At 39.8% G+C, this 25,861-nt stretch overlaps 2 protein-coding genes across 6 annotated transcripts; both read left to right on the forward strand.

Annotated features, from left to right (window-relative positions):
• Positions 1 to 2,408: 2,408 nt before the first annotated feature.
• On the forward strand, positions 2,409 to 25,793 carry LOC131928261 (nose resistant to fluoxetine protein 6). 2 transcript variants are annotated; one of them, XM_059284244.1, is made up of 15 exons: positions 2,409 to 3,101; positions 4,034 to 4,200; positions 4,589 to 4,670; positions 5,753 to 5,844; positions 6,791 to 7,179; positions 9,237 to 9,401; positions 10,992 to 11,091; positions 12,347 to 12,439; positions 13,730 to 13,898; positions 19,259 to 19,338; positions 19,830 to 19,949; positions 20,219 to 20,345; positions 21,032 to 21,221; positions 22,960 to 23,102; positions 25,470 to 25,793. In XM_059284244.1, exons 5-15 carry the CDS (start codon positions 6,819 to 6,821, stop codon positions 25,593 to 25,595), a joined length of 1,674 nt encoding a protein of 557 aa, XP_059140227.1. In that variant the 5' UTR covers positions 2,409 to 3,101; positions 4,034 to 4,200; positions 4,589 to 4,670; positions 5,753 to 5,844; positions 6,791 to 6,818; the 3' UTR covers positions 25,596 to 25,793. The 2 variants fall into 2 exon arrangements, with proteins under 2 accessions (XP_059140227.1, XP_059140219.1); XM_059284236.1 differs by having other exon boundaries at positions 9,237 to 9,405; positions 10,996 to 11,091; positions 25,470 to 25,791.
• Positions 15,415 to 18,170, forward strand: LOC131928272 (uncharacterized). 4 transcript variants are annotated; one of them, XR_009383748.1, is made up of 3 exons: positions 15,556 to 16,283; positions 17,024 to 17,289; positions 17,434 to 18,170. XR_009383748.1 is itself a non-coding variant. In XM_059284258.1 (2 exons), the coding sequence occupies exons 1-2, from the start codon at positions 15,675 to 15,677 to the stop codon at positions 17,054 to 17,056; spliced, it is 642 nt and encodes a 213-aa protein (XP_059140241.1). In that variant the 5' UTR covers positions 15,556 to 15,674; the 3' UTR covers positions 17,057 to 18,170. The 4 variants fall into 4 exon arrangements, 1 of the variants encoding a protein (XP_059140241.1); XR_009383749.1 differs by lacking the exon at positions 15,556 to 16,283 and adding an exon at positions 15,415 to 15,487 and having other exon boundaries at positions 17,024 to 18,170; XR_009383751.1 differs by lacking the exon at positions 15,556 to 16,283 and adding an exon at positions 15,415 to 15,482 and having other exon boundaries at positions 17,024 to 18,170.
• Positions 25,794 to 25,861: the final 68 nt, after the last annotated feature.

Below are 25,861 nucleotides of genomic sequence, written 5' to 3' on the forward strand. Positions count from 1 at the left end.
CAGGCCAGAAAGGAGTATCCTATATTCGTATTGTGTTTGAGTGTATATATATATATATATATATATATATATATATATATATATATATATATATATATATATATATATATATATATATATATATATATATATATATACATATATATATACATATATAGGGGGGCCCAAAAAAAAATTTTGCGGGGTGGCCCATGTTTTCTAGTTCCGCCACTGGTGTCCAGCATCTGGTGAGGGGGGGGGAGGAGGGCAAGCCTGGTAAGAACCTACGGAATGAAAAGCGACCCACTTGTAGTTATCAAACCGGCATCTTCAAAAGCCAGTTAGTCAGTTCACTACGTCGAGGCTTGCATGGCTATATAGGAGTTCAACTCCTGAGCCGGTATATCCGTGTCACCATAGTGGTTTATGCAGTCATCAGCTGAATTAAACTGTGGTTATTTAAAGAGTAGTGTGTTGTTATATATTTAAAGAAAATCATTTTTTTATATTTTTAGTCCGTTATTACATAAAATCGTGTTATTGAAACGTTTTTTATGAATTTTTTTTTAAAGACAAGCATTGGTTGGTTGTATTAGAAACTCCGTGATCCATCTTTTTGTAAACCCCGCGTTTTAGTCATTTGTTCTCAAAACTTTGCCGATAAATTTTTAAAATGAAATTATATTTAATTTTTCTTTAAACGCATGGCCTAATTATGCTATAGTTATTTACATTTTTTTTTCTGTGACAAAATGGAAACAACCCAATTGATTTTCGGGTCAATATGGACGTCCACGTGCAGAATTAAACCAACCACAAAATACTTAAATTTGATAATTTAAAAAAAAAATAAAAATGCATGTAAAATGTAGATTATACATTAAATCGGCAGTTCTCGTGATGAATGTATCGGAAATGTAGCTGTTTACTACCCGCCTTAGAAAAAAAATGCGATTTTTTTTTTTTTTTTTTTTTTACAAGCGGGTAATCTAATTAAATCATATTAGGCCTACATCATTATTTTGTGTCAAAGCCTAAGATGATGTAGATCTAATAATTTTTTTTTCAAGTAAAAAACTCAAAACAACGTCGTTACAATTAAATATTCAAATATCAGCGCGTGTATAATGTGCTTGCTTGGTCAGGTGTGTAGGACTAACGGTCAGCGCGACCACAAAAAGGGGGAGAGGCGGTTTGTTATGGAAACACATGTAGCGTAAAGATGGGTAAAAGTAATATAACGACATGACATTGATTAGCCGAATTTACACGAACCCATATAGTCGTAGATAGCTAGACAGCCACAAATGACAGGTCTACAGCATCTTCAATTTAAAAACAAGATGCATGACTGCCTGCAATCTCTGATTCTTTATAACAAATAGAGGGTTAAAAAAAGCCTTTACAATCTAGAGCAGTGTTTCTTCCAGACTTATTTCTCCAGGGGTGGGGGGGCACTTAAAATTTTCGGGGGCGGTAGACTTTCTTAGGGGGGGGGCGGACACTGTTAAAAGTATATATTTTCTATATAAATTTCATTTCGTTCGGGGGGGGGGGGGGGGGGTAGACTTTCTTCGTCGTCGTCGTCCCCCCCCCCCCCCCCGAAAAGATGCCTGGAAGAAACTCTGATCTAGAGGCAGGCTACACAGCGTCCAAGCGCGATCACTCTTTCAATAAAGAACAATTTTAGATAGTCTTAGCACATTCTCATTCACACGGTAAGTTGACACGCCGTAGACTTATGGACATCTTGGAAAAAGTTGACTATTATTATTTAGGCCTAGTATTAGATGTTACCGAAAATATCAAGTCCCTATATTACATTATTAGTTAAGGTACACATTGCATGTAAATGAATTAGTAATTTTGCAGCCTGTATTGAGAGGTCTACTTAATTTTTGTGGACGTCCACATTGGGGGGGGGGGGGGGGTTCGTCGAAAGTGGACGTGAGAAGGGGGGGGGGGTGTCTAGAATTCCAAATTTTTGTGGACGTCATAAATGGATGACCCCTATTGTCGTCTTGTTGTCATTCAAGAAAATCGTTTTATTTTCTTCTTTTTAGTGAATAGGTAAAAGCTTGTTGTCTTTATCGTTTTTAAACATTGATTATTATTGTTCAATACTATTTAGCAATCAGATCATCATCATCATCATCATTACCCGTTGGGGCAGATGAAGTAGAGCTTCAGAGACCTCGTCATATGCCCAGCCGCCATTGTTTCCCTAACGTAAGTTAGGTACACATTAGAGCTGGGTGGACTCAGGGACATTCCATTGATTTGAACCCGCTAGGCCACGCCGTCCCCGACAATCAGATAGACTACAACACCGACGCTTTCGTTAGGTCTATAAATAGCATTTTGTGGGCGTGTTACCAAGTCGGACCATGTACTTTGGGCTTATATCATTACTGATTGCGAAAGTAAACTACACACTTAAATTTTATTTAAAAAAAAAAACACGTGTTTGTTGTGCAATAATAAAACTATTATATACAATCAACCATTGTTTAAATATAAGGATGATAAACTTCGAGTTTCACAAGATGAGCGTAGATTTTTATCTCGTGTTATTGTTAATTAACTTGAGGTAGCTTATAGAAGAAAGATGAAAGCGTTTATTGTGTTGCTGTTCCTTCTTCACGTTGATAGAAGCAGGGAAGCAACCCCTGGTGAATTTAAACGGAGATTCATCCTCAACATAATCCAGCCGGATATTACCAATGTTTTGGACGACAAAGAAGCACAGAGGCAGCTTTTTCAAGAGTTTTCCAGAGCTCGTCTCATGGGAAACGGAAATTCATTGGCAGCTGAGTTGTTATTTAAATATCATGATAGGGGAGTCGTTGAAGAGTCAGGCAGGGGAGTCATTGAAGAGTCAGGTAGGGGAATCTTTACAGAATCAGGTAAGGAAGTCTTTGAAGAGATGAGTAATGTGGCAGATGCGGTGAGATCATCAGTGAGATCTTCTGCTGGTCGAGTCGACAATCAGCTTGCCTCACAAACTCACAAGGCATCGGTTCAAATCCAAACGACTCCAATGAAAAACAAGACCAGATGCGACACTGACCTTGATAGACTGGCTTCCAGTGTTGTCTTGGGAGAGTTGTGGGCCCTGCAATGTGAGTAATTCATGTAACATATGATAACTCAAAAGATATTTCGCGTGATATATTAGTCAAAAGATAATTCTCGTGATAAATGATAAGTTATAATATATTTCTTGTAATATATGATAAGTTAAAAGATATTTCTCGTGATACATGATAATCCAAAAGATATTTCTCGTGATATATGATAAGTCAAAAGATATTTCTTGTGATATATGATAATTCAAAAGATATTTCTTGTGATATATGATAAGTCAAAAGATAAAATCAATTTTATTTTCCCTTTATAACACGACCAAAAATGTCGTTTGTTGATTCTTACCATAATCTTAACCCATACTTAACTACACTATTGTACTAGATTTAACCGTTACTGTGCACAATACTTACATTTTGTTGCGTGCTGTTAGTTGACTAGGCTAGTCTCCTAAGTGTCAAGTAAAACAAAATACTAAATTATGACAAATATGTATGTGGTGTCGTGGTCTAGTGGACAGTTTAACATAGTTGCCATTCGGAACCCATGTCCTCATTGTAAATGTCCTTTTTTTTACTATTCTCTTTACCAATCCCTCATATTCTCTGACAAATTCCCTACGGGATATTCCATCCATAAGCGTAAAGTAAACATAACAAAAGTTATAATGGGCAAATTAATACAGTAGGGCAGTGGCGTAGCAAGGTCGGGTGTCACCCGCTGCGGCACTTAATGGTGTCACCCCCCAGAGGCGTAGCGACCCTTCCCGGTGACAAACTTTCAAACTTTCGATTTGCACCCCCCCCCCTAAAGTTTTTCTCTATATATTTTGCTATTTTTTGCCTTGGAGTCACCACCCTAAATGGTGTCACCCGGTGCGGTCCGCACCCCCTGCCCCCCCCCCCCCCTCGCTACGCCTCTGTAGTAGGGCATTAATGTGAAAAAAATATTGTTATTCCATCTACAGTAATAGATGCATGGGGCAAGCCTAGCTCGTCCATTCTAGATGGGCGTCTGAACTTTGCTGGCGGATATCAACAATGTAGAAGTGTCACCGCGCCTGCGCAGTCGCAGGGGATGGAGGGGTTCAAAGGAAATTACTGCGCCGTAGGAATGCTGGTAGAATTGTTACAGGTAAAAAACATGAACGACATTGTTTTAAATATTTGTATTTCAAATTTACATTTGACGTCTTATAATTTAATGAAATATATACCAGTACAAATATTTTCTTATAATTTAATAAAATATATACCAATACAAATAATATCGTATAATTTAATAAAATATGTACCAGTAAAATTAATTTCTTATAATTTAATAACATATATACCAGTACAATTAATTTCTTATAATTTATTAAAATATGTATCAAGACATTTAATTTCTTATAATTTAATAACATATATACCAATACAATTAATTTCTTATAATTTAATAAAATATGAACGGTACAGTTAGTTTCTTATAATGTAATAAAAATATATCCCTGTAATATAAGTTTGTGTTTTTATATAACCAGAAAACCAATGTCACTGTTCAGTTGGGTGCCTGTATGCCAGACACCTGCACAGAATTGGAAATTGGGGAATTTATTGCCTCAGGTGACGCATCGTTTTCTTGAAAAAGATTTTACTCGCCAAGTTGTCCACCACATACTCGTGTCCAGTGTCTCTTACAGACTTTTTCTCCAGGGAGGGGGGGTACTTGAAATTTTCGGGGGGGGGGGGGGGGGGCGGACACTGTTAAAAGTATATATTTTCTATATAAATTCCATTTCGTTCGGGGGGGGGGGGGGCGGTAGACTGAAGGCCCCCCCCCCACACACACACCTCTCCCCACCCCCACCCCCCCCCCCTTACCGAAGAGGTGCCTGGAAGAAACCCTGCTCGTGTCGTTATTATATACTTGAAAACCTACACCCCCCCCCTCCTTGTCAATAGTCACTCCTTTGTCACAACGTGTCCCGAAAATATATCCCCCTTGTCAAGCGCGCCTCCCGACTATGTCACTTTGTGCTGCCTAACATAGTCGCCCACTCATACTTTGACACTACTTATCGACCATATTTTCTGATTCAATATAGTGGTCGTCCATAAGTGACGTCACACTCGTAGGGGCGAAGGGGGGGGGAGCTTAATTTTGTAACGGTGTATGATGAGGGAGAGGGGAGGGGGTGTTCAGATGGTGCGACGTCCACACTTTTGCGTTATAAAAAAGCAGTGTTAGAAAATATATTTGAGCCGTTCTTTCGCGTTTTAGAAAACTGTTTTAATAAATTTTAATAAAAAGTATTGATTAAAATACTCTATTCTGACAGAGTTCAGAAATATCGATGTTTAAAAAAAAATCAACTGCAATTTTGTAGGCTGAGGTGTGACGTCATTTTAGGGGGGGGGGGTCTGGGCTTTTTGTGACGTTGTGTGACGGATGGGAGGGGGGAGGTAAAAATCGTCCAAAAAAGCGTGACGTCATTTATGATGACCCCAATCTCACATTGATTTATAACATTAAAAATAAAATAACATAATATACATTCTTAAAATATAAACATTATTTTCTTCTTCTGACTCCACACCATATTTGGGGAGTCTTGTTCCGAAAACCCCCCTCTCTTCTATTTTTATAAAACAAAACAAAAGTTCTTTAAATAGTTTCTTTATGTGCTTTATTACTTTCCATTCAGGCCTTGCCAGGCTGAATCTGACGTTTGCGGTTGGTACTCCCCGAATGTCGTACGGACTACCGGGAGGTCACTCTCGCTACCAAAGTATCCATGTAGGTGCATTTGTGTTGTTGAATTATTACTGCCACTAAAATGTAATGCAGAACTCGCCTGTGTTTTTGACATGTACCCAACATGGCGATATTGTAGATTCTTTCAGCTATCTCTTCTTGGTGGGGGAGGGGGGGCCTAATAAAGAAATGTTTAAAAATCTATAATTTATATACAAAATAATTATATACTTTAACCAGTGTCCGTCGTCCCCGATCTCTGTAAATATAGGTCCACGACTCCCCTCCCGAAAGTTTCAAAATACTCTTCCGCCCCCACTCCCTCCTCTCCCCCGGAGAAAAGTTTCTGTAATAAACTCTGGATGTATTCGAGGCACGTCGCAAGAATGTTTGCTAGACATTTTCCAAACATTTTGCATGTCATTCAAAAGACCATTTATTTTTCCTAGTCATTCTCCTAGCCTTCCAGAGTATTCCGTTTAACTTCCATATCCTTCAACCCCCCCCCCCCCCCCACGATGAATACTAATAACAATACACCACCATCACCATCATCATCACCATCATCATCATCATCACCATCATCATCACCACCATCATCATCATCATCATCATCACCACCATCATCATCATCGCAATCACCATCATCATCATCATCATCATCATCATCATCATCACCATCATCATCATCATCATCATCATCATCATCACCATCACCACCATCACCATTCATTTTGACCCCTTTGCAACCCCAACTATCCATCGTACTCAGTTCTTGGCGACCCTCCAAGCTGGGCCCACGACATTCGTCTGCTTCAGTTTTAATGTATGTTTATTCTATGCTAACCTACTTACAACAGCGCTATTCTGTCTGTGGTTAGTTTTATTTTATGTTTATTCTATGTAACCCTACTTACAACCAACAGCGCTATCCTGTCAGTGTTTAGTTTTAATTTATGTTTATGTAATGCTACCCTACTTACAACAGCGCTATCCTGACTATCATCGGAGTTTTAATGCTACTCGGGAGTTGTTACGACATCTTACGTCAGAAGTGGAACCCCTGGGAGCTGAGTACACTGCCAGCTCCTGGGTCACCTGCCGTAAGACAGACCCCCAGGTACGGAGCCATGCCAGGCGGGGACATAAACAGGACTTCAAAGCCAGACACACTCCAAGACGTCTCGGGTTCTCGCGTACTGCAAGGGGACGTAATTCATGTCATGAAAGACGATGAGACCGGAGTATTAAGGGACGTAACACGCGTGATGCAAGGGGACGTAAGTCAAGCCATTCGTGACGATCTGGCTGAAACTAAGGAAGAGACGAGTTTGTTGTTGGCGGGGACTGAGAAGACTGTGAGGAGGAAGTGGTCAGGTAAGGGTAGACGTTTTTTTTATGGAAGAGTTTGGTTAGGCGTACCACTTCATTATTTTTTTTGCCAATTTCGTCGTCTCCCAACCTAAAATTTAAACTGAGAACTTATCCGGCAGTTTATTCCAGAAATGCCCAACCAAGCTGAATTTACAAAACGGACGTCTCAGAACGTAAAGCATTTTATATATATATATGTATGTATATATATATATATATATATATATATATATATATATATATATATATATATATATATATATATATATATATATATATATATATATATATATATATTATTATTATTATTTTTTTATTTTTTTTTTATATTTTTTTTTATTAATACAATTTTAAAAACTTAATTATTGGTTTTGCATTGCAGATATTTACATTTTGAATTAGCTATTGCTTTTTATGTTCTATAAAGATTTTTTTTAACAAAAAAAAAATTGCTTCCTTTAAATCTCAAGAAAATCTAAACAGTGCTGCAGTCTTGACGACAAAAAAGATATCCTCAAAACAAATAAATTAAACATCTTTATAAAACAGTGTCTAATACAACCAGAGGCGTAGCGAAGGGGGGAATATGTCCCCGGATGCCGATCTTAGAGGGCGCCAAAATGGGTTGGAAAAACAAATTGAAAGTTTGAGCGGGGGGTGCAAATCAAAGTTTGAGAAGTGGGGTGCAAATCGAAAGTTTGAGGGGAGGGGGTGCAAATCGAAAGTTTGAGGGGGAGGGGTGAAAATCGAAAGTTTGTCCCCGGGTGCCGGGAAGGGTCGCTACGCCTCTGAATATAACTCGACACATAACTAAAATTGCAAAAGTTTATTTTCACGGTTTGCTTGTGGGAGCTAGCGTGAAGCTACCACGCTATCCCTGTCTTTAAACTGCCATGCAAACTAGCACCTACCACCGTACGCACCCCAGTGCTAAACTTCACGGTGCCATGTGGTACCCCTAACACAAGACTTTTAATACCGGGTGATCTTTAATTTTAAATGGTTATGAAAAATTCTTCCACATAAGACGTAACCATTTTTTAATATAACTCTTCCTCCTCTCCAACGTCACAAACTCTTCCTCCTCTCCAACGTCACAAAGGTCCGACCCCAACACCCCACCCCCCTGTTTCACCTAAAATAATTTCCTTTTTCGGATTTATACCCACCTTCAATTTTCATGTTTTAAATGTTTTCTAGGGCGTTTCCTTTGTAAAATATTCATTGATCTGGGTTGAGGTTAGGTTCACTTACTAAGTTTAATTACAGTTTACAAGCTGTCCAATACATGTAGTAAAATAAATTGCCAAGTTTTATATGAAAATTTTTAAAAATTGAAAACAGACTTTCTGACCCCCCCCCCCCCCCATACACTCACTGTCGCAAACCTCAATCTCCCCTCCCCCATGGCAAGGTCTTTTATAGATCCCCTCCCCGCGTTTAGTACTTTATCTAGGGGTGGGCAGGTTGTGTCCAAGAGGCCAGTGAAATTTTTAAAGGGACCCCCGGGACTAGGGTTAGGGTTGTGCATTTTTCCTCCATCAAAGCCTGAATGTTTCGCCCTGATGTGAAGGAGTGGAAATGGTCAAATGGAGAAATACCAACAGCTTATTTTTTTTCAAATCAAAACATTAATAAGACTATTACAGCACCTTTCTTGATCCCAACCGGGATTTATTCCTTGGTACCATCGGGATTTTTTTCTTGGGTCCCACCGGTATTTTTTCTTGGGTCCCACTGAGATTATTCCTTGGTACCATCGGGATTTTCCCTTGGGTCCCACCGGTATTTTTTTCTTGGGTCCCACTGAGATTATTCCTTGGTACCATCGGGATTTTCCCTTGGGTCCCACCGGTATTTTTTTCTTGGGTCCCACTGAGATTATTCCTTGGTACCATCGGGATTTTCCCTTGGGTCCCACCGGTATTTTTTTCTTGGGTCCCACTGAGATTATTCCTTGGTACCATCGGGATTTTCCCTTGGGTCCCATCGGGATTTTTCACGTAAACCAGCGGACCAGTCCACCCTTGAATCTAACACATCAGAACTCAATTTTTCAGTATTGGTCGACATATTGTTGGCTTTCTCGGTTTACACGAATGGGAAAAAAGTACTCGATACTCGTCAGCCTGCTGGGTCTTTGACAGCGATACACGGTATTCGATTCTTGAGCATGACGTGGGTGATCCTAGGACATACGTATAACGTATCCATATCTATTCTCGGTAGGTAATCCATTTTTAGCGCAATTTCCATTCTGGAGAATTGCGTTTATTAACTCGTCATTTCTGGGAATGGATGGATGAATGAATGAATGAATGAATGAATGTATGGATGAATGTGTGTCCGGGCTTTAAGTCGTATCTCCTCCTCAACGAAGCAATATCGATGACTAGTTCCAAAAGCAATTATGTTAAGCAAGTTACGAGAATGAGCATAGGCCATAAAAATTCCGGTTTCTTTCATGTATTTCCCGGAAAAGCCAAAAAACCTCGAAAAAAATTCAGTTTTTGGCCAATATCTCGGCAACCAGACCACTTAGCGACTTGAAACATGTACCAATCGATTTCTGCCATAATTTAGAACAATATTGTACCGAAGAAAGTTTTCAAAAATATCCTCTCGTTCGGTCACAAATTTTAAAATTACATAAACACCTACAAACCGATCGTTCTTCTAGCTTGAACGCACCCCAGCATTATACGTCAGAGCTATTTTTAGATAACATAAGGAAATTGCGCATAAATGTCACTAGACTTTTTAAATTAACTTGTTTGTTTATATGCGATAAGCTTGGATTAAAGTACTAGTCTTTTATTTTGACTTTCGACGTTAATTGCGCACATGAAAATTCGGGTAAAAAAAAAAAGGAAGAAGACGGTGCACACATACACAAAATGACTAAACAGGCAATTGCGCACAGAAAAATCCGAAAAAGTAATTTGCGGCGTGAAAATATTCAATTGTAACTGAAATTGTAAACTTGACTAATTCTTCATTTACAATTATTTAGTGTTAAGGTTGTTAGTTGTGTTTATGTTCTGTTGTTCTATATTACTTTTGTAGCTGTTTTTGTTTTCAATGTGTCATAACTGTTTTGTTGTTGTATCGTGAAATTAATGTATATTGAGTTGTGTTTTGTTTGTTTATTTCTTGTGATTTTTCCTTGTTGTGTTTTAGTTTGCCTGGTGGTTTTGATATTGTTGTGTTGAGTTGAGAATTCTTAACGTGTTTTTTTTTTTACATTGTATTTTAGTAGAATACGAATCCTTGAACAAGCCTAAGTTTAAAAAAAAAAAATTCAGTTCAAATCATCATTTTAGTAGGGGTAAAACTATTATATTAAAAAACACGTACTTTGAAATATTTTGTTTTTTAAAAGTAAAGTTACCCTTCCAAACCTGACGGGGCAAGAGAAGTAGAGTTCACCTGTTTCTGTGACCTCGGCATATGAAGAGATAGTGTGGTCAGCACTGTAGCCAGCCACCTTTACTTTTCTAACGTGAATAGATACCCATCAGATCTGGGTGGACTCAGGAACGATCGGCTGATTATGAACCCTGATTCTAACTCGAGACTTAAGGGCTATCAGTCTAGCTGTCTACCGCTAGACCACTCCGTTCCACGCTTTGAAACACATTAGTTAAAATTCTTAACATATTACTAAAATATTTTTGAATGATTAAAATTATAAAGCATTTTCCATTTTATCTGCTAAAAAGGAAATCCCATGACTTGATAAAGTGAATTAACCCACCATACCTGTTGTATACCTTGCTGAATTCTCGAACTTTCTTCTCCACCTGTAACTACAGGCAGTACACCAACTACAGTGTTGCTGGAGCATATCAAGCGATGGACATTCGATGCCGTGTTTAATGCCAGTGTCTCCGTGGATACATTCTTCACCCTCAGGTTAGTATAGGGCTGGTAAGTAGGTCAATAAACAGTTCTATGGCTCATGCAGGTTTTATTGAGCCGTAGAACTGATTGGTGACCTACTTACCAGCCCTATACTTGTTTTCTTTTGACTCTGAGGTAACGATAAATTAAATCTCTCTGTCAGAGTTCTAAAATCTATATCATCTCATAACCCTTGTTAGGGTCGTTGGGATACTACAGTGTTGTATGTCTAGGGTTAAGTGTCGCATAGCAGCGCCCACCTCTCTCCTTGCTTGACCACATCCGGATGCCGCCATTTTGTTGACTTGCCTTGGTCACGAATACGTGGCCGTTGAAGTTCATCTAGGAACTCTTGCGCTATGGCCGGTGACCTTTCATGGAAGGTCATACGTCTTTAATTTTGGAGTTTTACCTCTCTTAGATGAGTTACTGACCCCAGCTATCAAGCCTCATCTGCCCGGGGGTTTGAACTCGAGACTTTTCGGTTTAGCAACCATGCGCTATACCGACCCGGACATACCGACTTATAGAGCTGTTTTACTTAAAATGGAGGGAGCCGGACGTTTTCCCGAAAGAAAATTGCCCGAATGCCGTTTGCCCGAAGGCCAATTTCCCGAATGGACACTTGCCCGAATGCGACAAACACCCGAATGGACACTAGCCCGAATGCGACAAATTCCCGAATGGACACTTGCCTCAAATGCGACAAATCGCTTTTTTCTTAGGCGGGTGGTAAATTGCTACATTACTGATACATTCACCACGAGAACTGCCGATTTAATGTGTAATCTACATTTTATGTGCATTTTTTAAATTTATTTTATAAATTATCAAATGTAAGTATTTTGTGGTTTAATTCCGCATGTGGACGTCCACATTGACCCATCCCCCCTCACCAGTCCACACGCGTCCACAAAAGTCGATTTTTTCGGACACACTCCCCCCCCCCCCCCCCCCCCCCCAAATGGATGACCTCATAGCTAACAACAAAATATCACCGGTCGACTAACACGACTATAGGTTGTTTTAGTACATACAACACTGTCAATAGGTCATAGGTCAAGCCCAAAAGACAAAAGCCCGTCAATCAGGAACAAAACAAACAACAGTCAATAGGTCAGAGGTGAATAAACACTCCTCATAAGGTCATAGGTCAAACAGCATAGGTCAAAAAAGTCAAGTGACGCGTGGACATGCCATTCATTTCGCTGTTGTTGTTTTATTTATTGATTTAATTTTTTTTTTTTTTTTTTTTTTTTATTTACAGCGGCCTCCTTGTGGCGTACCTGACCTGCAAGGAAATCTTCAAAAAGGGCTGGAAGATTAACTGGCCACTCTTTTACTTTCATCGTTTTTGGAGGTGAGGTTCATCCACTTCAAAATCTTTACACTGTTCAACCGAGTCGTGTTTTAATTTGATGATCACGTATACCACAGAGTATACCATTTGTATCCGGGCGCCGACCTTAGGGCAGTATTTCTTCCAGACATTTTCCCTGAGGGGGGGGGGGGCACTTGAAATTTTCGGGGGGGGGGGGGGGGGCGGTAGACTTTCTTCGGAGGGGGGGGGGGGGCGAGCCTTAGGGGCGCCAAAATAAGCTCATTTTAGCTGCTATTTTTAATTATAAATATAAAAAAAAATGGGGGGGGGCGCCAAATTGAAAGTTTGTCCCCGGGTGCCGAGAGGGGTGGCTACGCCTCTGGTATACCATGAGGGGAAAATATAAACTTTAATTCCTGTCTAAGCTTACCTGAGTATCTAATTATTTATTTTTTTAAACATACAAAACCTACCCATAATTTAAAAGCTGAAACCCAACCATAATGAAGAAATTAATACCCAGCCTTAAATTATGGACTATCGTCAAAAAAATAATTAACAGGTTAAACCCCAACCCTAGTTTAGAACCTGAAACCCAACATTGTATTGTAGCCTAAAAAACCCAACCCGATATTGTAGACCAGTGGTTCTTAACCTGGGTTTGAGCGAACACAAGGGGTTCGGTGAGTCAGTCTCAGGGGTTCGACGGAGATCAAGACACACCACCGATTCAAATGATTTAGTCAGTTTGGATGATAGAACTAGTAAAAAGGGTTCGGTGAATGCGCATAAGAAAGTGGTAAGGTTCGGTACTTCCAAAAATGTTAAAAACCACTGCTATAGACTAAATCTCATCACTTGTTTAAGAGTCTAAAATCCCACCATAGAAAGTAGACTAAAATCTTAACGCTAGTTTAAAGGCTTAAAACCAAAACAAGAGGCGTAGCGACCCTTTCCGGCGCCCGGGGACAAACTTTCAATTTGGCGCCCCCCTCGGGAGCAACCTTTCAATTTTTAATTTGCAAACCCCCTCAAACTTTCGATTTGCAACCCCCCCCCCCCCCCCAACTTTCAATTTGCACCACCACCACCCCCCCCCCCCCCCCCCCCATCTAAATATTTTTTTTATATTTATAATGCAAAACTGCAGCTAAAATGAGATTTTAATTTGTTTTTCCAATCCATTTTGGGGAAATATGAACCCCACCCCACCCCCTCGCTACGACTCTGACCCAAACCTATTTTTGAATGCCTTAAACCCAACCCTATTTTGAATGCCTGAAACCCCAACCCCGAATTGACCCTACAACATCTGCACCCCTCCCACAGGCTGACCCCACCCTACATGCTGACCATACTCCTGGTTCTAGGCCTGCAGAGGTTCATGGGGTCGGGGTCCCTGTGGCCCATGCAGATGCCCGTGGACAAGACCTTCTGTGAGAACAACTGGTGGACCAACCTTCTCTACATCAACAACATCGTTCACAACGACGAGATGGTAAGCTATGTGTTATGATATAGTCAACTGGACTCAGTTATAACACTATGGCTATTTACCTTTTCTCTTTTCAACAACATAGTTAATAAAGACGAGATGGTAAACTATGGCTATTTACCTTCTCTATATCAACAACATAGCGGTCATCCATAAATGACGTCACGCTTTTTTTTTGACGATTTTTACCCCCCCCCCCCCTCTCTTCCGTCACACGTCGTCACAAAAAGCCAGACCTTCCCCCTAAAATGACGTCACACCTCAACCTACAACCCTCTCAAAATTGCTATTGAACTTTTGTTAAAACATCGATATTTTTCCAAAATCTTGTCAGAATTTTGTCAACATAGAGTATTTTGATAAATTCATAAATTCCTATTACAATTTATTAAAACCGTTTTCTAGAACGCGAAATAACGGCAAAAACTCATTTTCTAACATTGCTTTTTTATAATGCAAAAAAGTGACGTCACACCATCTGAACACCCCCCCCCCCCCCACCACCCCTCCACCTCATCACATACCGTCACAAAATTCCAATCCCCCCTCCCCCGTACGAGTGTGACGTCATTTATGGACGACAACATAGTTCACAACGACGAGATGGTAAGCTATGTGTTATGATATAGTCAACTGGACTCTACTCTATAACACTGTGGCTATTTACCTTCTCTATAACAACAACATAGTTCACAATGAAATGGTAAGCTATGGCTATTTACCTTCTCTACATCAACAACATAGTTCACAATGACGAAATGGTAAGCTATGGCTATTTACCTTCTCTACATCAACAACATAGTTCACAATGAAATGGTAAGCTATGGCTATTTACCTTCTCTACATCAACAACATAGTTCACAATGAAATGGTAAGCTATGGCTATTTACCTTCTCTACATCAACAACATAGTTCACAATGACGAGATGGTAAGCTATGGCTATTTACCTTCTCTACATCAACAACATAGTTCACAATGAAATGGTAAGCTATGGCTATTTACCTTCTCTGCATCAACAACATAGTTCACAATGAAATGGTAAGCTATGGCTATTTACCTTCTCTACATCAACAACATAGTTCACAATGAAATGGTAAGCTATGGCTATTTACCTTCTCTACATCAACAACATAGTTCACAATGACGAGATGGTAAGCTATGGCTATTTACCTTCTCTACATCAACAACATAGTTCACAATGACGAAATGGTAAGCTATGGCTATTTACCTTCTCTACATCAACAACATAGTTCACAATGAAATGGTAAGCTATGGCTATTTACCTTCTCTACATCAACAACATAGTTCATGTTACGTCCCTTACATGTCCCCTGCTTGTGTGTGTGTGTGTTGTGTGCTGGAACGACAGGTACCCTCCCTTTGGTGTATAGTTGTATCCCTTGGTTGAGTGTGTTTACATGGAGCGAGAGGTGTTCACGTGAGGTGTGTCAGGTGACGGGTGTCAGAGCGTGTGCTAGTGTGTGAATCAGTTGGTTGGAGTGTGGCTGTGGCTGTGGACGTGGAACGTGGAACGTGGGGGTTGAGATCTGGATGTGAAGTTGTGCTGTGGCTGTGGACGGGGAGACGTTGAGTATCTTGTTATTTTATGTTGTAGATTCCATTTGCTCTTTTATTATTCTTATTACTATATATATTTATATTAAACATCTTATTGTTATTATTATATTTATATAGTGTTAGTTGTCTTTGTTTGTCGCTACATATATATATATACCCTAGATTCCAGAACCCAACATTTGGGGGCCCGTCCGTTTAGCATGGCTACTACCAGGAGTGCCAGAAGACAGCTAATAAGTGATTTGAAGGAGGAGGGAAAGCTAATTGGGCTGACCGATGACAGTTTGGCGGAGTGGGTGAAGGAAGAGTTGAGGAGGGTGGAAGATGCGAAGGTCGAGGTTGTAGCAAAGGTATGTAACCCTGTACCCCGCTTGAGGGATGTGGCGGCGATGACGGTGGACGAAGACCTGGGTGCGTATGTGAGGCATTTTGAGAGTCAGGCAAAGAGACAAGGCATTGACCCCAAGGACTGGTCGCTCCTTCTGACGGACAAGATGAGTGGACAACTGAAGACTTTCCTCGTTGAGACGGGACTGAACCTGCATCATGACTTCGAGTCAGTAAAGGTAAAGTTATTCACGCACGCAGGTTTCAACGAGGAAAAGTATAGGGTCAGATTCCACCAGCTAGTACCAACACACGACGACATGAGAAGCTTCGCAGTCAACACAGAAGCCGCTTTGAGAGCGTGGGTCCAGCAGTCGGGAATAAAGGAAACGTTTGAGGACTTGATGAACCTTTTGATAGTTGATCGGATAAAAGCAGTTGTTACTTGTGATCTGTTGGAGAGGCTGAATGGTGCTGCTAAGGTAAGTGTGGAAGATAATCTTAAAGTTATTGACAACTATAAGAGCACTCGGAACGCTAGAGTGACGAGGCCAGTAAATCAAACCCCTCCGTACGTCGCTGCTAGTTCGACAGCAGAGAGGATACCCTGGCTAAACACGACACCGCGATCTCCAGGACACCACACTTGCCCTGGTGTACAGCCTATGCATGGTGTTAGGAAGGTCAGCCGGAGCAGTAAATGTTTCACATGTGGACGTTATGGACACTATGCCAGGGATTGTCATAGCAATAGTAATAGCGGCTTTACTTGGAGAAATAGGTCAGATAAAAGAGCTGTTGTGGAGTATGGAAACAACAAAAGACCTTATCGGTGCTACAAGTGCAATGAACAAGGTCATATTGCCAAAGAGTGCAGTATGGATATAGATACAGGCGCCTGTTATAGGTGTAGAAAGCCAGGCCACATACAACGAAACTGTCCCAACGGGACCAGTAGAGCGAGCAACTGGCGTACTGAAAATGTATATCGACGGTCAGATGATCTCAAGTGTTATTGCTGCGGTGGTGTTGGTCACATATCACGGGTGTGTCCCACAGCTCAGCGTGATATGTTAGGAAATTTTTCCCTGCTTAAAGACTCTCATATGAGAGTGAGGTAAAGCATGAAATTTGGAGGCGTATCCTTACAAAGGTAAGTTTTTTGTTAAGATAATTTATTCAATCAATGTAAATTTTTCTTTGTTTTTTTTTTTTTTTACAGAAGCTGTGTATGATGATTACGGGCTGGAGATGATTAATGTAGTTAAAACGGCTATCGAGAAAGGAACTCAGTTTGATCGCCTTTAAGAAAAGATGACCATCTATGGCGACGTACGCATCTGCCGATGGGCCCTTACACTACAGGAAACAGCCTGTACTGTGAAACATATCAAGGGAACTGAGAACTTTGTAGCAGACATTCTATCACGAGTGTTTTACGCCAACTAGTGTATATGATATTGAGAAATGTATTATTGTTGGAGTATGGTATGATTATGTTAAGGAATTTACTATTGAGGCATTATAATATAATTATATTGAGAAATGTTTGAGAAAGGTATTACTGATGCAGTTTAGAATGATTATGCAAATCAAATTTTTTATTGTGGCTTCTCACATGTATCTTCATAGGTTGAGATAGTCAGACCACGAGCTTGGTGCCCGGCCGGAGAAAACCATAGTCCACACTCAGGACCGAAATGTTAAAGCTGGATGCGAGCCACACTCTGGACCGAACTGTCCAGGCTGGATACAAGCCACACTCTGGATCGAACTGTCCAGGCTGGATACAAGCCACACTCTGGATCGAACTGTCCAGGCTGGATATACGCCAAACGCTGTCCCCACCGGTCAAAGCGAGGCTTCCTAAGGACTAAAGAATAAGTAGTCGAGCTCGGGCACCAACAGTGGCTAATGGAACAAGAAATATTTGATCTCTTTGAAGAAAAAGAGATCTGAAGGTGGAGGGGAGGGATGTTACGTCCCTTACATGTCCCCTGCTTGTGTGTGTGTGTGTTGTGTGCTGGAACGACAGGTGTATAGTTGTATCCCTTGGTTGAGTGTGTTTACATGGAGCGAGAGGTGTTCACGTGAGGTGTGTCAGGTGACGGGTGTCAGAGCGTGTGCTAGTGTGTGAATCAGTTGGTTGGAGTGTGGCTGTGGACGTGGAACGTGGAACGTGGGGGTTGAGATCTGGATGTGAAGTTGTGCTGTGGCTGTGGACGGGGAGACGTTGAGTATCTTGTTATTTTATGTTGTAGATTCCATTTGCTCTTTTATTATTCTTATTACTATATATATTTATATTAAACATCTTATTGTTATTATTATATTTATATAGTGTTAGTTGTCTTTGTTTGTCGCTACATATATATATATATACCCTAGATTCCAGAACCCAACAGTTCACAACGACGAGATGGTAAGCTCTGTGTTATGATATAGTCAACTGAACTCTACTCTATAACACTGTGGCTATTTACCTTTTCTATATCAACAACATGGTTCACAATGAGATGGTAAGCTATGGCTATTTACCTTCTCTACATCAACAATATAGTTCACAATGAGATGGTAAGCTATGGCTATTTACCTTCTCTACATCAACAACATAGTTCACAATGACGAAATGGTAAGCTATGGCTATTTACCTTCTCTATATCAACAACATAGTTCACAATGAGATGGTAATGTATGGCTATTTACCTTCTCTATATCAACAACATAGCGGTCATCTATAAATGACGTCACGCTTGTTTTGACGATTTTTACCCCATCCCCCCCCCCCTCCGCTCCGTCACACGTCGTCACAAAAAGCCAGACCCCCCCCCCCCCTAAATTGACGTCACACCTCAACCTACAACCCCCCTCAAAATTGCTATTGAACTTTTCTTAAAACATCGATATGTTTCCAAAATCTTGCCAAACATTTCGTCAACATGGAATATTTTGATCAATTCCTATTACAATTTATTAAAACCGTTTTCTAAAACGCGAAATAACGGCCAAAACTCATTTTCTAACATTGCTTTTTTATAATGCAAAAAAGTGACGTCACACCATCTGAACAACCCCCCCCCATCCCTCCACCTCATCACATACCGTCACAAAATTCCGATTCCCCCCCCCCCCTCCCCCGTACGAGTGTGACGTCATTTATGGACGACCCCATAGTTCACAATGACGAAATTGTTAGCTATGGCTTATTACCTTCTCTATATCAGGTTTATCCACATTTTTATTTAGTTTTATCTTCCAGGTAACATAGCCATGTATTTCATGTTGGAACACCTGTGTGCTTCCCTTGCGTGTTCCATCTCAATACCTACATGGTGACTTTGGTTGGCGGTCTGCGGAAATTTTTATTACTGTAACTTACTGATTCCTTTAAAGACGACTGAAATCATTCGTATTTTAATAAGATGTATTTAGTTTGGTTTGTTTTTATCCCGTTTAGTGCTTGGAACAATCATGGTACCTGGCCAATGACATGCAGTTCTACGTCCTAAGCCCTTTGATGCTTATTCCATTTTACTTGTAAGTTTACTAGAACCATATGCTGAATCTAGGCCGTGAGAATACATACGGGGAAGGGGGAGTTGGAACTGTAGGCATATCAAATGTTTACATACGTTTAGAATATTTCTACTTCTATATTTCATAAAAGATGGTCTGTTCTTTATATTGAAACAGCAATGGGTGGGTTCGGATATATATATATATATATATATATATATATATATATATATATATATATATATATATATATATATATATATATATATATATATATATATATATAATGCCGCTCCCTACAATTCAATAAAACAGAAAGACTATATCTGCTTAAGATAATAATATCTCGTTGTACCCATCATATTTCGATTGTGAGTTTAGTTCTTGTAACTTTTTCAATTCTTCTAAAGATCCCAAATAAATTTGTTACAACAGTAAATACAGGATATATCTTATTTTATTCACTATTACATTTTTTGAAAATATTAAAACTCTATAAACCCAATTCGCAGCCATGCATACGCTGGACTGGCGTCGTGTTTGGTGTTTCTTTTGGCCCAGTGGATTACAACAGGTATTTTGGCAACACAGAACGATTGGACAGCGACACCACTGCTAAACGTACCTGCCAAGTAAGTATTTGTTGGCCAAAAATAAATACTGATAAATGTACTCCAAGGGTGTAGGCCTACATGTTATGGACATTATAGAGAAAAAGTGTGATTTTTACGCAAAGAATGAAAAGTCTATTGTTTTATTCCTTGCCTAGACATTGTATAAAACAAAATACCCAGTTTTAACATTTCGTGTTATTGACATATTTTAACAGAATATAGCTGTTGTAACTACTTTCATACATTGGTATCACGTGATTTATCTTTCACAGACCTGGAGCTTACAGACCTGGAGCTTTAAACTGGCAGTTATATTATTATTTCGCACCTTACTGCCGCATTGGACCATACGTCGTTGGAATAATAGTTGGTTATTTTTTGGCTGTTTCTAATGGGAAAATTAAAATGCGAAAGGTAACAGTAACATGCAGTGTTTCTAAACTTTATTTCACTAGATTCGAAAAAAAATTTTTTTTAGAAAATGTTGAAATTATAGTATATAAATAGGTCAATATAACAATATCAATTAATAATATGTAATGAATTTATGTAATGATTTTGAAATTGAGCAACGTTTTTAGAAATTCTTAAAATATGTAGCAAAATTCATACTGCAACCGCTGCCTTTTTTAAATTTTAATTATTCAAGTTTGCTTTCTAGACCAGAAGAACAATTTAACATGTGAAGGAGAGTCGATCTGTATCAACTATCATTTAAATATAAATTTTTCAAGTTTGCTATCTAGAACAGAAAACCCATTTAATTCGTGAAGTAAAGTCCATCTGTATCAGCTATCATTTAAATATAAATTATTCAAGTTTGCTATCTAGACCAGAAGACCAATTTTAAAGGTGAAGTAGAGTCCATCTGTATCAACTATCATGGAGTATGAAATATATTGACAGTGATATGGAGACGTTGATTATCTCACAGCATGAATCGAACTTTTACCCATCGGTTTGATTATAGTCATAACTACTTCTAGACCACACCTATCACTTATGAACAACTACTCGATCTCACACCAATCACTTGGTATACAAGGATCGATAGTCTAAACACTTTTAACCAATGCAGACTTGTATTTTTTTTATTCTAGTACGTGGTGTGTATAGGCTGGGCCCTGGCCACAGCGGTGGCCTTGGCCGTCCTGTATGGCCTTCGTGGTGACATCAGCGGTGACCACTACAGCAGTGTGGGCGTGGCAGCTCTCTACCTGGCCCTGGCACGGTCCGCCTGGGGTGCCAGTGTGGCCTGGGTGGTGGTGGCCTGCGCCTCAGGGTATGGGGGTAAGTCGGTTCTATGTGCAGGAATGGTGTACTAAAGTATAATTGGTTAAATATTCTTTCTATGTGGGTAAGTCGGTTCTATGTGCAGGGATGGTGTACTAAAGTATAATTGGTTAAATATTCTTTCTATGTGGGTAAGTCGGTGCTATGTGCAGGGATGGTGTACTAAAGTATAATTGGTTAAATATTCTTTCTATGTGGGTAAGTCGGTGCTATGTGCAGGGATGGTGTACTAAAGTATAATTGGTTAAATATTCTTTCTATGTGGGTAAGTCGGTTCTATGTGCAGGGATGGTGTACTAAAGTATAATTGGTTAAATATTCTTTCTATGTGGGTAAGTCGGGGCTATGTGCAGGGATGGTGTACTAAAGTATAATTGGTTAAATATTCTTTCTATGTGGGTAAGTCGGTGCTATGTGCAGGGATGGTGTACTAAAGTATAATTGGTTAAATATTCTTTCTATGTGGGTAAGTCGGGGCTATGTGCAGGGATGGTGTACTAAAGTATAATTGGTTAAATATTCTTTCTATGTGGGTAAGTCGGGGCTATGTGCAGGGATGGTGTACTAAAGTATAATTGGTTAAATATTCTTTCTATGTGGGTAAGTCGTTGCTATGTGCAGGGATGGTGTACTAATGTATAATTGGTTAAATATTCTTTCTATGTGGGTAAGTCGGGGCTATGTGCAGGGATGGTGTACTAAAGTATAATTGGTTAAATATTCTTTCTATGTGGGTAAGTCGTTGCTATGTGCAGGGATGGTGTACTAATGTATAATTGGTTAAATATTCTTTCTATGTGGGTAAGTCGGGGCTATGTGCAGGGATGGTGTACTAATGTATAAATTGGAATTATTTTCTTATGGGGGGGGGGTGAGTCGGGTTCTGTGCAGGACAGAGGGGTCGGCGTGGTCGAGTCTGTAAAGCTCAGGGTTGTTAAACCGAAAAGTCTCGAGTTCGAACCCTCGGGCAGATGAGGCTCGTTAGCTGGGGACAGCAACTCTTCTAGGAAAGACAATTCCAAAATCAAACAACTGCTGCCTTGTAGTTTGTTCTTGGTTGGACAAAGGCTATGAAAGCAAATCCAAAAAAAAAGCAGGCTGAAATCGGAGTCAATGGCCTCAATGGCGCATAACAAGTTAACACGTATACTTAATTGTGTTGGATGGAATCTCTTCCAACACTTAAGTGCACTAAAGTATAAATTGGATAAATCTTCTTCGTGTGGGGCTGTGTGGCTATGTGTAGGAATTGTGTACTATTGTAATAACGTGGATACATCTTCTGGGTATGAAGGTATTGTGGGCTATGTGTAGTAAATGTGTACCTAAGGTTGCTGCACAAAACTTCAGTGAATAGATCAGCAACAATCTAATGATGCCTGTTGCTACTTAAGTTTAAATTGAAGCAACTTTGACCACGTGACTGTCAATAAATTGGTGTTAGAGTTCAACTCTGACCAAGTACTAGGTTTATCATCCAAGCATGTCGCTAATATTTGACCCCGTGTGTGCTATGTACCTGCACACATAACACATTGTGCCCTCATAAGCGCTGTACCACACGACCTCGGCTTATGCTTCAACATTTACAATACATATTTCAACTGAGATAAAAATATCTTTTAAGATTAAAGATTATCGGTATGATATTTTTTAATTCATATCTATACAGTTTATTTTAATTTGATTGTTATTTATTTTTTTTTAACTTTTTTTTTCATCTGCGAATCAATAGGACCTGTGAATGCAATATTGTCCTGGCCACCTTTCGTGGTACTTGGTCGACTGACCTATATGGCATACCTGATTCATCCGTGTTTGATGATTGCCTACTTCGCCAACATGGAGTCTCCGTATTACACGATTGACACAAGCATTGTAAGATCCTTTCCTCATTGTCGTTGTATAATGTCAGATTTACCGATCAGTGGCGTAGGCAGGGGGGGGGTTAGGGGGGGGGGGGGTCATAACCCCCCCATAGACCCCTCGGTATATATATAAAGTATGAGGGGGGTGCAAATCAAAAGTTTGTCCCTGGGTATAAATTGGAACCCCCCCCCCCCTTGAGACGATCCTGCCTACGCCACTGTTACAGATATAGGCTAGATTTTCACAAAAGTATACGGAGTGACACTGTGAAAAAAAAACTCACCAAAAGGGCTATTTTTTTTTTTTGCTAGTGGTCAAACAGACCTACACAGTGGCGTCCCTAGGTCGGTTGTCATCCGGTACGGTAACTGGGGGTGCCACCCCACCCCCTTAAATAATTTAGTATTTTCGATTAAGTGTCACCCCCTTTCGCTCCACTGTTTTATTATTTAAACTAGATTTAAAACATGCTTTGACGGTAAATTTAACGATCTTTTGATTTGGTGTCGCCAATAAATGGGGTCACCCAGTGCGGACTGCGCACCTTACCGATGTTTTGTGACATTACTGCATTTAAATGGTATTTACTGGGGATTTTTATGTATTTACTTCTCAAAGAAATGGTCAGCTAAATATTTAACAAAATAGACCGCAATCCAAGCACATTGACACCCTTTTATGGAACGAGCGTGTCACTACCACGGCCCTGACCTTCACTTCGTCACCGATGACGAGACACTGGCGACTCTATGACGTCAGTGATTCTGACCATAGTTCAAGTGGCACATTCGGTCAAGGGTACAGTTGGGATTTTCCAACCCACATGAGATTTTAAAATGAAGTGCTTCTTTGGTAGGAAAAAAAGTGTTGTTATTAACAATTGTTGGGGTTTTGGATTTAAACCCAGGTCTACACTGAAAACTCCCGGGTCAGAAAGGTGATCACATCTTCGGTGTGAACTCGTGTCGATTAAAGAGTTACGCAAGGCCCTAAAATCAGGGCCAAAGTACGCAATGTTTGCGTTACATATCAGGTCATTTGCAGCCCTCATGGTAGGGCTGTTGACAGTGGCGTAGGTAGGGGAGGGGGGTTATGGGGGATCATAACCTCCCCCATAAACCCCTCGATATATATATATAAAGTATGAGGGATGGGGTGCAAAACAAAAGTTTGAGGGGGGGGGTGCAAATCGAAAGTCTGAGGGGGGTGCAAATCGAAATTTTGTCCCCGGGTAAAAATTGGACCCCCCCCCCCCTTGAGACGATACTGGCTACGCCACTGGTGGTTGATAAAATCTAGGTACACATGTACCACGGGATACATTCTTCTAACACTTCACCTCCCACGGCTATTTAAACAATCACATGATCAAACTATATTTAGAAACAACAGACCAGTAAAAACAAAAGAGCTATAAAATGAACTTTTAAGTCACATGATACGATGGCGCGTTCACGGAAAACGTGATATGATAACTACATTACTCAATGAAGTGTGTGGTTTATGTTTTTGTGTGATTTGATAATATGAACAATACTGATATGGTTCACGATTATATACTATCAATTAAGGAATCCAGGTCAAAATATACCATCAGATGGTCATTTTACATCGGTGTATTCCAATTTGAGCGTCCCTTCGTATTGTATACTGAATAATGGGGAAAATTTTCTCTAGGCCTATAGTCCTATCTAAAATCTTTCAATTGTCAATGACTGTGTGAATCAGGAGTCTCCAAACTTTTCAGTCCGAGGGCCGCATTAACTATCAAATTTCTGTTCGGGGGCCAGTTACTTCCAGGCATGTCTTTGATTTTTCTGGGCAAACTTCCTCAGCCATCACCAACAAACGATTTTTCCTTGGACAAAAAGATCTCCGCGGGCCGGATGAGAAGACTTCGCGGGACGCATCCGGCCCGTGGGCCGTAGTTTGGAGACCCCTGGTGTAAACAGTAAAACAGTTTACAACTTTGCAGTAGTAATCCGTGGATTGTGAAGTATTAACATCAGTGATTAAATATATAACTGTAAACAATCCATTCTAAATCTGGTTCAATTGTTTAAAGGATTGTATAATTCTTTAACTCTTTAGTAAATAATACGAATAAATTTTGTTATAGGAACTAATTTTATATAAATCCTTACCCTATTACGAAGTTTAAAATTCGCTATGGCAGTTTGCAATATGGTGTCTAAATGTATAGCGTGGGCATAAACTTAAACATTCCATTTTCCAATAAGCAAGCTCAAGATATATTGCGTTAATTCCGACATCTGACACGTGTAAATATATGTACTACTTTTCCCACACTAGTTACGTCACATCCTCTCCAGCGTGTTCATTTGACCTTGACCTCTGACTTTTCTTTCCATGCAGGCGATATCTTTCCTGGGGATTCTGGTGGTCGTCAACATGGCGTCGTTTGTTCTCATGCTGGCGCTGGAGTCCCCCATGATCAGTCTGGAAAAAATATTCCTGGGCAAAACGAAAAAGAACGCGTGACGTCTGTCGCCAGGTTCAAAGTGACATTGGAATATCTGTCTTCAATGAGTAACGGTTCGAAATGGGTTTAGTTTCGAATCCTTGGATTTTTTTCACTCGGGATTCTAACGTATAGTCACTCCTAATTAAAAGTATTTTATTTTCTAAAATGTAATACTTATATCGTGTTGGATATCCCTTTAAATTTATTTCATTTAAGAAAAATGATTAATTTAATGTATGTTGTATTGTTTAAAGTAAATCGAAATATAATAAATTTGTGTTTG

The sequence above is a fragment of the Physella acuta genome, unplaced genomic scaffold (assembly GCF_028476545.2).
Source record: "Physella acuta isolate Inbredline_101_S28 unplaced genomic scaffold, ASM2847654v3 ptg000090l, whole genome shotgun sequence".
Classification (NCBI taxonomy): Eukaryota; Metazoa; Mollusca; class Gastropoda; family Physidae; genus Physella; species Physella acuta.

Coding starts and splice junctions, on each gene's coding strand:
- LOC131928261 (XM_059284244.1), top strand. CDS start 6,819: ATGCTACTCGGGAGTTGTTACGACATCTTACGTCAGAAGTGGAACCCC. Junction 20,346..21,031: donor GGAAAATTAAAATGCGAAAG/GTAACAGTAACA, acceptor TTTTTATTCTAG/TACGTGGTGTGTATAGGCTG. Junction 23,103..25,469: donor ACACGATTGACACAAGCATT/GTAAGATCCTTT, acceptor CTTTCCATGCAG/GCGATATCTTTCCTGGGGAT.
- LOC131928272 (XM_059284258.1), top strand. CDS start 15,675: ATGGCTACTACCAGGAGTGCCAGAAGACAGCTAATAAGTGATTTGAAG. Junction 16,284..17,023: donor GGCTGAATGGTGCTGCTAAG/GTAAGTGTGGAA, acceptor TTTTTTTTACAG/AAGCTGTGTATGATGATTAC.